An 18,359-nucleotide genomic window follows, 5' to 3' on the forward strand; every position below is an offset into this window, starting at 1 on the left:
ATATATAATATATAAGGGATTTTAAAATGAATTTCTCGATAATAGTATTATTTGTAGATAACGAGGCGAGAACGTTTCCTTTTTTTTTTTTGTTTTGTGTTATGTGTAACGAAACAGCGAGAAAAAAAAATAATATTATTACGTTAACTATTAAGAGAATAATAATTAATCGTTAGGTGCCCGATAAGCATCTTCGTCATGTTTTATATATCAAGGAGGCGAACTCATAATGATAGTTCAAAAAGACGAGAGTGCCTTCGTGATAACGATGACAATGATTATGATGATGGTGGTGATGGTGATGACGGTGGTGATGATGATGATGATGATGATGATGATGATGATGATGTTGATGATGATGATGATGATGATGATGATGATAGCGATGACATTTCTATTATATTACATTATCGGAAAATCGAAAAGATCCGATAGACCCTCCTCTGTGGTTAACGAGAACGAGTAGTCACTGTCGGATAATGGCGGCTCCAAGGATAACAGGTGTTCTCCAAATTCGAGAATGTTTAAATCTGAAACAAAACAGACGAACACGATGGACTTTTACAATTTCCATCAGAGAAACATATATCATCATTTATACGGATGGATCAACAAGCAAACATTCATTCGTGTATGAGATACATCGTGTATATGTTGTATGTAACAAATTTTTAATAATATCAAGGTCGCATTTATACTTTTTAATAGGTGTAACATTATTACAAAAATTCGAAAGAATTAATTTATTTTATTTAATTAAGTTCATATGCTCATGGATTTTTGTAGATTATTTATTAGAGTGGTGTTTTGTATTATTGTTTGTGAAAAATAAAGTTTTGATCGAATGTGGTTTCATTGAGAACAAAATTTACGTCTGATAGATCCTTTCGATAAATGCAACCCTGTATGCATAATTTATTGATTTATTTTGTTTATAGTTATCTATAATTTATTTTATTTATTATTAAATAATAATAAGAGATGAGATAAATGTGAATTATTTACAACCCAAAGCGATTAACTCCACTTGTAGACATTTTTTTTATTTTTATTTTATTATCAAAGCATTTTGACCGATATTTCTTTTTTTTTTTTATTTTTATTTTTATTTTTATTTTTTTTTTAATAATAAAAATAAATTTCGTTAATATCACTGAACAAACAAATTTTATATGGCCATTGAATAAATGATAACGACAACATGTAGCATAGTAAATTTAATCAATTGTCTTTTTATTAATTGTTTTTTCTTTTTTTGGAGTCAATGGATTTGTAAAATTATTGACACAAATATATGAAATATATTTTTAAATAAAAAAACATACCTTTACCAAAGGCGGATAATAAATGGCTGCTAGAAACCGTTACCTAATTAGAACTCTGCCTGTGATGTGATTTTTAGTTAAACAACACACAAGTCACAGCCAGAGCTCCATCAGGGTACGGCGATCAATCGATTCATTTTTCTATAATCATTTCGTGGATAATCGTTCGAAAAATATATCAGCAAATTATATTAAAATTCACCATCATATATTCATCATCATCATTGTCATAATCATCTTTATTATCATAATGTTGTTTGCTATTATTCTCTTCGAACAATTAATTTGATAAGTGATCCATTTACCATGCAAAAAACTAATATTTCTCTCTCAAGTGGATAAATTTTCAAGAAATTTTCCACGAGAAAAAAATATATTATATAATAAATATTATAGGTATTTATATATACACATATAAATGCATACATACATATATACATACGTGCGTACAAATTTCGAAATGTAAAACTAAGTTTTTCTAGAAAAGAAATGAACAAAAAAACAAAAAAAATATACAAACAAAGGGAAAAAAAATATAAAAGAAAATAATAACTCAATAGGAAATTTTAGTTACATGATTATTAACATACGAAAAAGTGATAAAAGAAATTAAATCGACATTTTTACAAAATGTAAATTGAAAGAATTGTACAAAATATGATGTGACAATTAATATTCTAAGTTTTTTTTTTTTTTTAAATATTTTTTAAAAGATGCTTTACCTAAAAGCTTCAATTGTAATTAAAATCTTTATACAAATATGTTTATATAAACAATATGTAGATTGCATCAAAAGAAAACGAGGAAATGAATATTAAATTTTTCAATACAATAATGCATATCTTTTTTCTTCGTTTTCTTTTTTTTTAGTTTTTTTTTTTTTTTTTTTTATCGTCGGCTCGAAAACGACAAGCTCTCGATTCATAAAGCAGTTTTGTGTTTTTAATTTTCTCACAATAAAGTGCACTTTTACATGCTCGGTTACTGCGCTGCAATTTCGTAGCGTTAAATTTAAGAAAGCATATTCAATCANCAATTGTAATTAAAATCTTTATACAAATATGTTTATATAAACAATATGTAGATTGCATCAAAAGAAAACGAGGAAATGAATATTAAATTTTTCAAGAAAATAATGCTTATCATGTTTCGTCGTTTTTTTTTTTTTTTGTTTTTTTTTTTTTTTTTTTTTTATTTATACTAATTCATTTTTATATATTACATACGAAAAAGAAGATTAGTTGTTTTTAATTTTCTCACAATAAAGTGCACTTTTACATGCTCGGTTACTGCGCTGCAATTTCGTAGCGTTAAATTTAAGAAAGCATATTCAATCAATGAAAAAGTTGAATAAAATGATGTACAATTAAAATAAACAACGAAGTACCAATTTTCGGATCACTGAAAAAGTATCATGAAAGAAAGAAAGAAAGATATGATATGATTAAAAATAAAAGAAAAATAGAAACCAAATTACAAAGAATAAAAGAAAAAAAAAAAAAAAAGAAAAAGATACTTAATAAGATAGATAATTAATTTACTGAAAAAATATATCCATACTTTCTCTCTCTCTCTCTCTCTTTCTCTAACTTTGTTAAAAAAAAGCAAGCAATATTATTTGATAATCCTTCACATATTAATATACAAAGAGATTAACAATTGAGCTATTTACAGGCAAAATCGATTAACTCTACTTTTCGAATTTTTTTTCAAATTTTTTATTATTGAAACATCGTTTAATTTAGTATTGAAATTGTTCCATAATGAATGATACGACAATGTATATTATTTTATCAATTTTCTCTACTTTTTTGTTGTTGTTGATTTAATCGATTTAATAAATGAGTGACTCAATTAATAATAGTAATACGAAAAAGAATTAAAATTAAACATAGAAGAAAAAAAATATGAAGAAATATTCGAGCAACAATAGATTAGAAAGGATAGCCATTTTCTGTTTAAGTTTATGCGATCGAAAGCAAGATTTGATGATATCTGCAGGTATTCCTACCTGGAGCGTCAATTTGGTCCTCTGTTTGTAGTTGGAACTTGCCACCACCCATTGGTCCATAATCATCCGATTCGCAGAGCAATGCGTTCCTCATACCCGCTATACTGCTGCTAACATCGTTCAACGCAGATGGCATACTCGCACAACTATTTAAAACACTAACGACCGGATTAGATTCTGATTTGACACGAACTTCGTTATTAACTGTGTCGACTAAAAGTTCCGGAGGAAGATAAGTTAATTCCGATTCTTTAACAGAAGACACGGTTCGCGTCGTCGTCGTCGTTGCTGTCATTAGTGAAGTTGTCAATAATGTTGGGTTTGGTTTCGGCGTTGGCGTAGGTGGTGTTGTCGACGAATACCCTGACGTTTGTGATTTAATCGGTGCATCGTCCGGACATAAAAATACTTCGATTTCACCGTGCGACGACCTTATGTGCATTTGTAGCTAAAACAATGCATATATTACACCAGAGATATTCATTCTTAATTATTTTAACGGATTAAACGACGACGACAAATATAACAAATAAAATTCGAAGATAAAACTTGGATATATAAAATAACAGAGCGTGAATTTTATTTTATTTTGTTATTGTTCAAAATATTAGATTACAATTACCTTCTGTTGACCAAGAGTGTTGATAGGTTGAGGGACATGAAGCGTAGCTTCTGGTGGTGCCTTAACCGCCATTATCGCTTGGTCTTTGTACATCGGGACTGAACGTAAATCGTGATACGTTACGTAAGCATATTGCCTGTCCGCGCAGAGTTCCCTAAGATTTTGATCAGCACCATGTATTAATCGATCTAGGGTATTCTCTTTAGCTTCCAAATCTGCTAATTCTTTCCTTAATGTAGCGATATCGTTCCTGTCGTTAGGCAGTTGACCACCCCTTAAACAAAGATACAATACGATTACATTTTATTATCCTTAGTTGTAGTATCATTTGAGACGATGGTTACGCAAGTAGTCTAAGTCAATAATTTCACCCACAGACATACCTTTTCTTCCTATCTTAAAAGATATTATTAAAATTCTTTAATTATAAAACAAATTAATTGTTTTAAGAATAAATGTTTACTTTTTTTGTATTTTTAAATAATTTAAACTTAAATATATAAAAATCAAAATATATATAACTTCAAACATTTTCATAACCATCGACTCATTTGGACTAAGTTATACAGAAATTTATTAACTATTAAATGATAACAAAAATTATATTCCATAATTTAGTGATCTTTAATTTGCAAAAAATTATCAATTCATAGAACAACTTTTACGCTATGCAATTAGTAAAATTACCAAGTCGTAATTCAATTTTATGCTCATAAATTAAAGCAAATTAATTAAGTTATTTTTTTTTATTAGATTAAAATGTTTAATTAAAATTTACTTAATATAAAATCATGAAAGGGTTGGATGGTTTTCTGTATAACTTGAGTTATGTGTTAATTAAATAAATCAACGTACTTCCATTGTATATTGTTTTTACTTTTCTTTTCTAAAATTCCAATGCCTTCTAAGACATTCGTGATGTCATATATACGACGTTTTTGTACCTCCAACTTTTCAGATGCTACGTTTAAATCAACTACACCGTCTTGACTACTTTCGACCAAGTGTATGAACTTTTTTGTAAGTAAACTCAACGACGTATCGTAACGTGTTCTCTCCACGGTTTTACCTGAAAAAAAAAAAAAAAAGAAATAAAAGAAACAAAAAATATTAAATAAAAATCTAATTCATGGGGAACATGAAGCAAAATGAATAAACATAGATAAATGTTATAAATATTTTCACGTACTTTTTGTAGGCGTATGGCCGGCTAACGAATTAGATCCAGATCTTCTACGTTTACCTCTAGGTGCTTTAAACGTAGAATGACTAGCTCCTGTCGTACCAACCTCCAAATTCAGTCTTCTTTTAACTGCCTGTACCGATATCTGCTAAAGTCCCAAAAAAATGTGTTGAGACTTTGCAAGGATAATATTTTCATCGTATATAAACAACGTTTCTCAACTTTTTTTATATTATATTAAAAAAAAAAATTATGTTATAAATAATATTTTATATTTTTATTCTACAAATTTTTTTTTCTATAAAAATGTTAATAAATAGAAAATATTTATATAATATACAATTTTTAAAAACCTGACTCACTGGAGTCTATGTATAATCTTTTTAAGTGTACTACTGTATTAAATTCTCGCAAACTTACGATAAGATTTTTTGAAAATATTTTTATTGAATTTTTTATAGACGAAATAGTTTTCAAAATTTTTGAAATTATTTCTCGGTCAATTAAAAATTTACCGCTGCTCAATATTGGATCTCAAGTCCCATAGATTTAAAATTGTTGATATAGAGAAGAAATAATGTTTTTATTTTAAAATTTATTTTTTATTTAATTTTTTTTTTTGTAAATTTAAACAGAGTGAAACCACTAAGTGAATTTCCTTGTCGACAACGTACCTCGGTTCGAGGTGATGGTTGAGTTGGCTTCCTGGACACTTGGTAGCAAGGAGTTTGCCCATATTGATGATCCTGAAGATGAGGACTCGGCGTTTCCTCGGATACCTTTGGCGATTGAATCTCATCTAATGAACCATCGTCCAGGTATTCAGTTTTCACTGAACATATTGACAAAAAATTCAATCTTACAGACAACGAATTTAATATAAATCGCAGGGAAAAAAAAATTCGTATTAAATATTATATTAAAATTTGCCATTATATAAAAATGTATAAACAAAAAAAAATAAAAATGAATTATTAAATTCAAACTTACACAACTTAGTTTCCATCATATCCGGCGTAACAGGCCTAGCCGGGTCTTCCAGGACAACTTGTCTTCTTACTCGTGGCATCGTTGTTATTTACGATTACCTGAAATAATAATAATAAGCGTAATGAAGCAATATTATCAAAATTTCTAATCGTTTGACGGAAAGTCATATTGTTCTATGCGGCAACAAGTAAATGTCAACAATGAACGAATAATAATTAATTATAATAATTATAACAATAATTATAATAATTATAATAATAATAATAATAATAAAAATAATAATAATAATAGAAAAAAAGGGCTAAAAAAAGCAAAGCAATAACACAAAAAAATTTGTTATTTAAACAAATTTCATTGAATTGTTAGAACGTAGATGCATTTTTTTTAATTCTTATTAATATTAATATTAATATTAATATATATTGATATAAATATAAATACAAATTATTTATTTATATTTATATATATACATATCAAAGAGAGAAATCTCTAAAATACCTTAGACGGTTCGTTGCTCGATTAATTAGAGAAAATACGAAGAATTCGTAGACTTTTTGTTCATATTACGATTATCTCTTACGAACATTGGATTTCCTTATCTCTTGACAATTAACGTAGAAAATAAGAAAATCAGATCCAAGGCACGACATCGAAATGACGTTTATTCTCGTATTTCAACGTTTAAACCAACGAATATATTATTATTATCATATTCGATGATACATACGTTGTGTATATACGTTGGTTAGAGAAAGAATATCACGTACTAGTTTTATACAGGGTGTTCCGAAAATATCTTTCTATCTCTATATTTCTATCTCTATCTCTCTTTCTCTCATTTAACTACCTAGTAGCCGGCACGTGTTTTCGAGGAATGGTTTGTGACTTAGGAAAAAACGAAGTATGCTTAGAAGAAACTAGAAAAAAAAGTATCATAGAATCGACAGTATTTCTACGAAAAAACCCCATAAGACGAATTTACAAATGATAATACATATGCGTGTATGTATTAAGTACGACAAGGTTATAAATAACCTCTAAAATAGAAAAAGAAATGAACTAATTCGATGAACATTGGAAAAAAAAGAATCTATCTATGAATATATCTGTGTCTCGTTCTTTCTGATATCAACGTCTACGAAGAATTTCGTCAACGACGAACCAATACGAATTCCCTACGACGAATTACCAAATGACGAAAAAAAAATTTTCATCCAACATACGGATAAAAAAAAAAGAAAGAAAAGAGAAAAGAAAAACGAGAATAAAAGAAACTGGAAATGAAAATGAAGACACTTTTTTGAATGAATGAATGACGAGTAAGAAAAGGGAACGGTGTAGTGATATGAAATGAAAAAAACGAGAGAGAGAGAAGTCGAAGATTCCAAGACGACAGTCGCGTCCGCACTGCCGGCGACAGTCGCTGTCGCGGGGGACCAATGGGATTGGGAGCAACGCACGGCGCGTAGTCATCGATTGGTGGCCCGTTATCTGGAAGATAAAGCGGGCGTCGCGGTGGGTAACCGTAGCATCGATTGGCTGGCCAGCCGGCGCGGGCTCATGCGGGGAGAAGTTGCATGGAAAGAAGGAAGGAAGGAAAGAAAGAAGAAAGGAAGGAAGAAAGAAAGAAAGAAAGAAAGAAAGAAAGGAAGGAAAGAGAGAATGAAAGAAAGAGACGATTCTAAACGACAAAAATTCAAAAGAGAAGAAGAATAAGAATAGGAATAAGAAGAAGGAAGATGAATAAGAAAAGGAAGAAGAGGTTGAGGGACCCCCGGACCGAAAGTGCGAAAGAAGGGGCCCACGAAGCTTATTTCCCCTTCTCTTCTGTCATATCAGATGGAGTGTAGTATGTATAAGAGAGAAGGAATAGGTTGGACCCTATCGACGGTGAGGAACAAGAGAGAGAGAGAGAGATCGTTCCCTTTCTCCAGTTATCTGGTGTGCGTGGCTGAAACGCGCGCGTCTTTTCACTCAGTCTGTCTCACTCTTACTTCGTCGATGCATCTCACGCATGCGCGAAGATGGCGGACGGCTTGGACGATCAGCTGTTGACCGTCGTCGGTCGCATATGTGTGAGAGGGCCGACGACGTAACGATGGAGGACGTCTGACGATAGTTGTCTCTCTCTACTGTGAGATAGCTCCTGAACGTTCCTTTTTCTCTTACCCAACTGGAAGCTTCTATCTCGAAGAAGAAGTAGTAGAAGTAGTAGTGTAGTAAAATAAAGTAAAGTAAAATAAAGTAAAGTAAAGTAAAGTAAAGTAAAGTAAAGTAAAGTAGAATAGAGTAAAATAGAGTAGACAGAGTAGAGTAAAGTAGAATAGTAGTAGCAATAGTAGTAGGTAGTAATAATAATAGTATAGTAATAATAATAGTGTAGAGTAGAATAGTATAGTAATAGTAATAGTAGTAATGTAATGTAATAGAAGGAGGAGTAGAAAGAAATGGAGGAGAAACTAGGGAGGAATGGAATACGACGATACGCCCGGTGCGATCGCTCGCGTCTGGTTCGCGCAACGCGATACGCGCATAAGAGGAAAGATAAATATGGTTTGCTAGCGAAACGAAGAGAGAAAAAGAGAGAGAGAGAGAGAGAAGAGAGAAGAGAGAGAGAGAGAAAGGGAATATAACGCACAACGTAGCAAGCGAACGAGCGAGCAGCACGACGATCATGCGAATGATCGCACGTATATACGAAGGTCGAGTATAGTATGCGCGCGCGCACGCGCGCTCGCACCTAATAACCGTTTAAAGAGCCACGAGTGAGAGCGAGTAAGGGAGAAAGATAGTAAGAAAGAGAGAGATAGAAGCCGACTTTAAAAAGAGCATACATAACAGTTGCATATGTTTTTTAACACAGAGAGAAACTCGTATCTTTTGATTAATTCTAATCATCGTCATATCATCGTCATATCATCGTCATATCATCGTCATCACCGTCATCGTCAAGTCTTATTTCCGAAAATATTCACACAATCTTCGAATTTCTACTAATTTCGTGCATATATATATAAATGCGTGTGTGTGTATAGTAATATATGTAGATGAAGCACACGTATTACCCACCAAAACCAAATCGGCGGGCTGCCGCCGCCGGCTGCAGCCTGAAAATAACGGTCTCTTTTCCTTTCCCTCTCCGCGTGTCCAAACGTGGCTCGCGCGCGCACCTCGAGCGCACGTCCGCCCGGACGAAATTCCTACTCTCTCTCTCTCTCTTTCTAGCTCATGAAACTTCGACCTCGCTCTTAGCCTATCTCTTACTCTATCTATCTTTCTCTCTCTTTCTCTTTCATTCTAACACACATTCAGTTAGTAGTGCAGAGACGACGATGACAATGACGATGACGACGACACAACGATGAACAACGATGACGACGAAAAGAAGAACGATGATGACGACGATGACGACGATGATTATGATGATGACGATAATGATGACGATAATGATGATGATGACGATGACGACCGATGAAATAAAAACGACGTGAAATTAGAAGAGACGAAGTAGTAGCAGTAGTAGCAGGAATGCAGTTTTGATTCGCGCGCATGGTTCTTTTCTTTCCGTTTTGTTCTTTTCTTATTATTATCATTATTATTATTATTATGGTATTTTTTGTGTTCTTTTCTTTTTTTTTTAGATTTGTTTTAAAGTCTCTTTCTCATTTCATCACTTACTTACTTGTAAACTTACGAGTAAGACGCGATGCGAGTCGCGCACCGAGAACTTAATCGCTTCTTCGAGAGTACGCTTTCTTCCGGGAGGAGATTCACCCAGCGAATAAAATAGTAGTAGTAGTAGTAGTAGTAGTAGTGTGGTTGAACGCGGCTTGGCGCGTGTCACAGGGCCAAGGAAGGAGGCATGGCCCTCTTCTCCCGGTCCGCTTTCCTTCTTGCAATCCTCTTACTAGATGATAATGATGATTACGATGACTATGTTGACTAGGATGATGTGACTGGGTTATTACGCGAATACGGTGTTACAACAAGAGAGAGAAAACGTTTAAGACCTTTTTTTTCCCTATTCTTTATTCCCTTTTTCAAGAGAAATTCCATACAGGATTTCTCTTTCTTTCTTTTTCTTTTGTTACTTGCCCCTGACCTCTCCTCCTCTTTCCCCCTAACAGAAAAGCCGACGTAGTGGACGGTACCTGAAGAAATGGAGGAGGAGGAGGATTTCCTTCGGCCGGTTTTCACGCACGAGTTTTCCTCGCTTTCCCTCTCATCTATATTCTCTAGCACACTCCCTCAGACCTTCTCTTTTCTCTCCCCCCTCCCTCCCCCCTCTCTCTCTTCTTTCGTTCTTGGCCCTCAGCTCTCGTGGATGTTCCGTTGGAGTCCCTCCTCCCCTCTCTCGTTTTTTCTTTCTGTCTCTCAATACTTCTCTCTCTCTCCCTCTCCCTCTCTTACTTCAAAGCGCACTCTCTTTTATTATATCACCGGTGGTGTGGTGTCCATTTTCTAACAAACTGTATACACGATCGACAATCCTTTTCGTCTCTTTCTCTCTCTCTCTCTCTCTTTTTTCTATCTTTCTCTTCGAGAACTAATGATGACACTACGTAGTAGTAGTGGCAAAGACAACGTTTTAGACCCGACAATGTAGATTATGTTACACGCGTTATAGGTTCTTTTCTTCTCGTCAAATCGAGTTCGATCACCGTAAACGAGAATGAAGTCCTCTTTCTCTACTTCTACTTCTACTTCTACTTCTACTTCTTCTTCTTCTTTTTCTTCTGCTTCTTCTGCTTCTTCTTTTTCTTCTTCTTCCTCCTTCTTCTCCTCCTCTTACTTCTTCTGCTTTTCTTCCTTTTTTATACCTTACGTAGACAACGACCTCGAGAAAGCTTTTTGATTAGAAGCCCTCGTTGCCTAAAAATTCTCTCCACGTTTAACAGGAGTTTTAATTTGGCTTTTTTTTTTGTTGTTGTTGTTGTGTTGTTGTTTAATACTTTTCGCGTGTAGTGTTCTCGTTTAGTTGAAGTATGTGTTACTTTCTTTCTTTCTTAAAGGAAGGAAGGAACGAGGAATTAGAAAAATTCAATAGTTCACGAGTTGTACTAGATCGTTAAAAGACGCGGAGAGGAGCCCCGCCTCGGCATGCTTGCGAGGCGGCCACCGGCGAAGAAAACGAACCTTTTCCGTCCGGGGTGTCGCGCGCGCACACGAGGCCGGCTCGTGAGCTGGGCGATTGGATAGACGGTCCTGCCTGGCGCGCTGGCAACTGACTTCGAATTTATAACACATAGAAGTACTAGTATCATTCTGGTTATTTCCTTACTAAAGACCGTCCTACAAGAATACGCTTGACGATTGAACTTTCAATGCTTTACAAAAAGCTTCGATCTGCTTTAGAATTCCCTAGGCTACTAGGGTCCTAGTTATTTCTTTCGTAACCCTACCACCTGATTGGTTGCAACTAGATACTCGTTTATGTAGCTTTCTTATTATTTAAGGTTAATTTGTTCTATACTTACTTTTTATTGAAGAAATGTGTCTTGTTTGGATGGCTGTTTATAGTTCGATCGAGGTCTTCTTTGCTTTTAAATTATTTTTAGATGGAAGTTTTCTTCCTCCACGATGATGCACCGTGTAAATTCGACAACATTTACGAGCGTCGAGTGTTTCCTCTATGGATCACATCTTCTTTCTCTTTCTTTCTAGCATCCCTGTTTAATTGACGACAACGTCATCTTTCGGCCGCTCCTGGTAATCACTTGCGCGCCAAAACTTCACGAACTGGGTCTTCTTCTTCCTTTTCGAAGATGGCCTCGGTTGTCTGTTCAGGTACACTAAAGTTAATATCTCTCTTTGTTGCTTCGATTCTTTTTCTATCCTCGAAACTAACGCACAATCGATAAATATACTTAGGTTTGTTCTTGGAAACGTTCGAAGTTAAGAATATCGTTGATTATCGATGAACTTTAAAACTTCCCGCCAAAATGACCAGCCGATTAATCTTACATCTTTAGCATTTACACTTGTTAAGAAAGTTGATGATATTTAACCAACAATATGGGTCTTATTACAACACTTGTCACTTTCTTACTTCTACTAAACATTCTTCCTTTATTCCACATTGCGAAATGTCATTAACACACTAAAGGAACTTTTCACAACTCCAGATGAGACACATCGACAGACCCCCTTCCGACACGAAGGACCAGGGGCCTTATCGATGAAAAATTCTTCGGAGCCCTTGCGCCTGCGCCATTCGCGTTACGTAATCTAACCAAGAAAACTAGAAGGAGATCAAAGTTACTACAGTTATAATATACTTGTATACGAACAATTTTTATATATATATATATACACTTACATAGTTACATATACACATTTAAGATTCCCCCTTTAAAACTTAAACTTGTTCTTTGTCTCTGCGCACAAGTGTTACTAGTATTGCAACTCTACTCTACGTGCCAATGTAATTTTAAACTTTAATAGGTTTTACAAATTGATAAAAATAAAATTAAATAAAATAAAAAAATTTGTAAGTTAAAATAAATACTCTAATATCAAAATAATAATAATAATAATAAAAAATTAACCCTTCTAATAATCTTACATTTTATTCGAAATATTACGAATCGATCTAATTTTAACAACGTTGATCTTTTTACCCTAACGTTTTTCAGCTAGAAAACCTTTACTCTTCACTGTTCAAAACGGAAAGACATTACCGATGCTTCTCGTTTCTAAGCCGAAACTAAGCGGTTGTTCTCTTCGGGTTTTTTCGTTGAACGGAGGGCTGTCTAAACAGTAGCGTATTGGAGCCCTTTGAAATAGGGATCATCATCGATAAAATGCTCATAACTTTAAATTTTATCAATGTTTATGTTTCAATCTTTCTGACAATCTAAAGGCCATAACAAATATACGTACATCTATGCATATAATTTGACACTTTAAAAGGTTTATGTTCACGAAAACAAAAATTATTACTATTTTTTATTCTTGTTATAATACTTGTACAATAAAATAGGATCGATCCTGTATTACAAACAGTCATTTGCATGCAACAAAGGAAAATAACAAAAAAATAAAATAAAATAAAATAGAGTGCGTTTATTAATTCGTCATTCAAATAAATTCACAGATATCATATTAACAATTATATACAATTTTAGGGTATAAAGTATAAAAATATGGTGTAAGGTCAAGGGCACCGTTGAATCTTTATACGTTCCTTAACTCCCGTCTGTAAGAAGGGGAGCCCGGTGTTTTCCTTCTAACGTATTTATTCGAACCCTACGAAAAGAATTATACCCTACATAGGACGTCTCCTCCCTTCTTTTTCTTCGAGTTAACCCCCACCACTCCTACCCCTCTGTAGTTCATCAACTGTATAGTCTTTGCCATTTTTTTGCTATTAATTCTATTTTTTTGTGTTTACTTTTAAACGTAGAAAACTTGATGTAATTCAAGTTAATTATTGTTGTAATCTATAATTAATTTGTTCGTAGATGTCATAATTGTTTAAATATTTAGTACCAATTTATTGGTACTAAGAGAGATTGATAGATAGATACACAGATAAATGCTTTAAAGTAGCACATTAGTTGTCATTTAAGTATATTATTTTTTTTTATATATCAACAATAACGAAAACTTCAGGACGTTCAACGTCAGGTTGATCTAAGATTTGCATTGCCGAATATGTGATAGCTTTAACTTCGGATTCTTGACTGTGTTTGTGAATGTCGAATTCTTCCCCGTAAATGGTCGCTTTGATTTTGAAATTTTCACGATCAAATTCGTTGATTTTCACTTTCTAAAAAACAAAATAAGACATAAATAAAACATGATTATTAAGAAAAAGTAAACGAAGTAAATTACGTTTTATCGTATGATTTGTAAATGACTCATAATAATTTACCTTTGCGACGAGAAATGATTCTGCACTGAAGATGAATAATAGTTCGTTTAAAAATTGAAAAAGTAGACTTTCTAAATCGTGTCCTTCAACTTCGAAACTATGAATATCAGTTATCTCCACTCGATTAAGATCAGTCATATATCCGTACATTGCTATCGCACATTGTTCAAAAGCTTCCTCTAAACTTTCACCCCATGCGTGTAATCTGAACGTTAGAAAAAGAATTTTTCTATCGATCGTTAAAATTATCATAGTAAAAATAAAATAATCTATCATATGATAGTCGAAATTATAACAATCATTATTTAGTTGTTTTATTTATAGGAGATAATACGTGAAACATACAAACAAACAAACGAATCTAACCTAAAAATATAAATATTAAATAACTGTAATACTTACTGTACGTCAGCGGTGTGATCGAGATCTAAAAGAAAATATAACTTATTAAAATATATTCGATCAAAATTATTTCGATTTAATATTATCAATAATTACTTGAATTTTTTTCCCGCCGAACTGATTCTTTGGTTAGATTCAAATCTATTTTTAATTCATATTCTATTTTGACGAATTGTAATAATAAATATTTGTCTTTATATTTTATTAAACATATAAATTGATGAAAATTTATATTTTAATGTATTTAATAAGATTTATTAATTACTTACATTCGTATTTAACTGGTGGAATTGATAAATCTTCGTTCGTAAGGTCCATGGCCGGCTACAGCTGATCTCATCTACTTGAATAAACGATCAGCTGATTACTTCGTTGACTACTATGAGCTGTAGTACGCGTGCGTAAAATTTTTACTACGTAGATGGCGCTACTTACAAGGGAGAGAAAAAGATCGCTATTGTATCGACCGAGGTTGAATGATTTGTCGTCTTAGTTTTTTTTAATTGCATATCCGGGAAAAAAGAATCATACACGAACAGATATGGTCCTATATGATTTATATATGATCATACATGCTGTGTATATTTGCATGTATAGTCATATATAAGAGCTGGAAATCTATGAACATACATAAATATATATGAAATTATAGAGTTACAAAAAAGAAAAAATATATTTTCAATAAATGTTTGATATAATTATATAATATTATTATTATATATATAATTATATACAATATTATATTATTTCATATATATTCATGAATTTTTTGACACGACCATATAAAGCCTTACATGACGTATTCATACATGGTCATATATGATTCATTTTTTACGGGTAGGAGACACTTAATTTCTTTAAGAAAAGTATATATACTTAAAATCTATTTAAAAAAGAAGAAGAAGAAGAAGAAAAGAAAAAAACATTATTTTTCCAAGTTATATATATTACAAGTAAATGCAAAATTATTTCAAAAGTAAACAATCTTGATAATTTTTATCTCGATTTAGATATTTTCAATATCATTTAATTCTTATTTCTTTTTTTTTTGCCTCTTTGTAACCTTCTTTTGATATTCACATTAAAAGCCTTGGCATTTTCGGAAATAGAAAAAGTGAAACACGTGCTTTTTGTGATAATATCTTTAAACATTATTCCTTTTTTTGTTTTATTATTTTTCTTATTTTTATATAGTTTAACACTAATTATATATTAATATATTCTATATTAAAATATAAAAGCTGTCATTTAATTGTTAATTGTTAATTGTTAATTGTTAAATTGCGATTTAATTTTTTTCGTAGATTAAATTAGATTATTTGTAAGCAGTTAGATTATTATGACATAACATTTATTTTATCTTCATTCATACAGATATTTGTTTTATTAGATTTTATATTAGAAAAATGATGTTTACACTTATCTATTATAGTTATGCAATGATATATTTGCTGTAATATATGCTATTGTATATTCATAACCTCGATACACAATTGATTAACATTATAGATTCTTTCTCTTGCGATAGTTGAAAACAATTTATAATCTCTAGTAGGGAGACCTACATATTCCTCTCATATTTTTTTCTTCTATTTAATGCGACTTATCTTATACGTTATTGCTTTCTGAATAACAAACTAATGAAATAAAGATGAGAATGTTGCATAATTTTTTACTGCATATTAATATTATTATTATTATTATTATTATTATTAGTTCTAAATTAGAACGTCTATAAGATTAAAAAAGAAATAAATTAATAAGTAAATTAATAATTAACACATAATGATAATAATTATATAATAACCACAATAAAACGATATTATCATAATATTTTCATTAGTATTTATTTTTGAGATCGAAGACCACTTATGTGAGAAACTAATTTGAAAACAACCTTTAATAAAAATTGATGCTTGATACGGCAGAACAATTTTATTACCTGAATAATAAAGACATAACTTTATTTCATTCTAACTGTTTCTTATAATCATCTCATTAGTATAATGGCCAAAAAAATAACTATTAGATAGACGTAACCACTTTTGTAAACAAAGTTATTATATAGGAAAATAAGAAGATTAAATTTATTAAATGGGATAAGAATCTACGTGTTGCGATTATCAAATATTAAAACCAATTTATCGTACGTCCACACATGGAAAAATTGTAAAGTTGTGATGCTGCTAAAAAAAGAAAAAAAAAAGAAAAAAAATATGTTAAATTAAAAACTCGTTTTTCTATTCAATATATTCCAAGGGCAACAACTATTTCTATCAACAATCTATCGAAGTTTAGTATAATATAAAACACACCTTTAGATGTTGAACCATCGCTGTAACACACGTTCTAATGTATACCATTTGAGAGTAACTATCACATCAGGGCCTAGGTCACAACTTGTTTCTCTAATATTTCCAATGAGACTATGTTATGCTAACATAAGCTTTGGAATGTATACACATGTATACATGCGTATGCACGAAGAAATTGAAAATATTTAATGGATCGGGAAAAAAGTTTTTTTCGTATTTTCCCGATAAGTGATTCTAGGATCGCACAATCGTTTTTGTACTAATTGGATTTGGAAATATTTGCGTACGTTTTAAAGTTGACGTATCTTAGAATAATTGAAAACACAAACGAGTAAAAATACAGAAGAAAAATTCGATTAGAAATTTTATTATAAAAAAAAAAAAAATAAGGAAATCTGTGTCTCTAGTTGGTAAAAAATTTGTGTGGTTCTTATGAACATGGATACGGCATCGGTAGATTGTCCCCAAAATCTGAACCAAGGTTTCTTGAACTGGATATTTTGACATACTTTTACGTTAAACGTGTATCTTGTTTGGATTGACCAATCGCTTGAACAGTCGATAAAATAACTGCTTCATTTATGTTTTATAATGCGTAGAAGTTGTTTCCCCGAATAAATATTTAATCAAATGGAATATTTACTTTTTTATCCGTTTAAATTATTTGCTATTCATCAGATCGTATTTACGTCGTTTTTATTTCAATAATTATATCTTTTTCTTACTCATTCTTGCACTTTTATTTGCTTTTGTTACTTTTAAATTTGCATTTATGAGATCGTATTTATATCGTGTTTATTTCAGTGAGAATCTTTTTGTTTTATTACTTCCTTGCTTTATATTCTTCTTTTTTGTTTTTTTAATTATATATATATAATTTGTTTATCATCAATGAGATTATGTTTAAGTAATTTTTATATTTAAAAAAAAAAATCTTATTTTTCTATTTCTTTTTATATAATTTCATTTATATCTTGTAATTTTTATTAATTTGTTTGTTAAATAAAATTTAAAATGATTTTAATAAAGCGATTATCTAAGAAGTATTATATAAATGTGTAATATATAAAAACAATAATAGGATAAGTCAATAAATGATTCCTTTTTTAGAAATAATTAGTAGGTATGTGAAAAAAGGCATGAAAAGCAGTTTGCTGGGGTCACTTTATGACATAATTGCTAAGATCAAAATGTGAGTCTAATTTTTTTACAGTATAATTGATTCTGGTAATGTTTGTAAGATTTCAATATTACGCATTAACAATAAATAAATATTTTCAATTATACTGTGATCAAAAAGAGAGAGAAGAAAGGAAAAAGATAATAAAATTACTTTAAAAACTATATGTTTTTTTTTTAAATGAAATCGTAATAAAAAGATTTATGATGCTTAAATGTTTGAAGACGTCATTTGACGTCATAAATTCAATATTAGATAAAATGTAAAACAATTTTTTATAACATTACTCTGTTTAAAAAGTCAATTCTCTATATATTTTAATGTGAAGGATGAAAAGGATCGCACAATAAAAAATTTAATTTTTTTTAATATATCCAATCGATTATTCGATTTTTTAATGAATTAAACAAGCGGAAAGAATAATAATAATATAATTAAATAATGAAAAATTGATA

The 18,359-nt window shown here is 31.1% G+C and overlaps 2 protein-coding genes and 1 long non-coding RNA gene across 8 annotated transcripts; 1 reads left to right on the top strand and 2 right to left on the bottom strand.

Annotated features, from left to right (window-relative positions):
- Positions 1–334: 334 nt before the first annotated feature.
- Positions 335–11,693, bottom strand: LOC106788716 (transcription factor E2F4). Of its 6 annotated transcripts, none has more exons than XM_014752202.1 (8): positions 11,609–11,693; positions 6,132–6,229; positions 5,816–5,973; positions 5,148–5,289; positions 4,814–5,027; positions 3,959–4,232; positions 3,337–3,784; positions 335–530 (listed from the first exon to the last, which is right to left on the bottom strand). In XM_014752202.1, exons 2-8 carry the CDS (start codon positions 6,208–6,210, stop codon positions 403–405), a joined length of 1,443 nt encoding a protein of 480 aa, XP_014607688.1. In that variant the 5' UTR covers positions 6,211–6,229; positions 11,609–11,693; the 3' UTR covers positions 335–402. The 6 variants fall into 6 exon arrangements, with proteins under 6 accessions (XP_014607688.1, XP_014607689.1, XP_014607691.1 ...); XM_014752203.1 differs by lacking the exon at positions 11,609–11,693 and adding an exon at positions 9,826–10,882; XM_014752205.1 differs by lacking the exon at positions 11,609–11,693 and adding an exon at positions 9,814–10,882 and having other exon boundaries at positions 5,148–5,286.
- A 136-nt stretch (positions 11,694–11,829) lies between these two features.
- On the top strand, positions 11,830–13,186 carry LOC106788719. The gene is made up of 3 exons (XR_001381931.1): positions 11,830–11,918; positions 12,257–12,621; positions 12,767–13,186. It is a non-coding gene; the product is annotated as an uncharacterized LOC106788719 (long non-coding RNA).
- Positions 13,177–14,783, bottom strand: LOC106788718 (protein archease-like). Its single transcript, XM_014752208.1, has 4 exons — positions 14,679–14,783; positions 14,410–14,434; positions 14,008–14,212; positions 13,177–13,902 (listed from the first exon to the last, which is right to left on the bottom strand). Exons 1-4 carry the CDS (start codon positions 14,725–14,727, stop codon positions 13,717–13,719), a joined length of 465 nt encoding a protein of 154 aa, XP_014607694.1. The 5' UTR covers positions 14,728–14,783; the 3' UTR covers positions 13,177–13,716.
- Positions 14,784–18,359: the final 3,576 nt, after the last annotated feature.

Source organism: Polistes canadensis, unplaced genomic scaffold (assembly GCF_001313835.1).
Source record: "Polistes canadensis isolate GaletaPanama2010 unplaced genomic scaffold, ASM131383v1 scaffold_151, whole genome shotgun sequence".
Lineage (NCBI taxonomy): Eukaryota > Metazoa > Arthropoda > Insecta > Hymenoptera > Vespidae > Polistes > Polistes canadensis.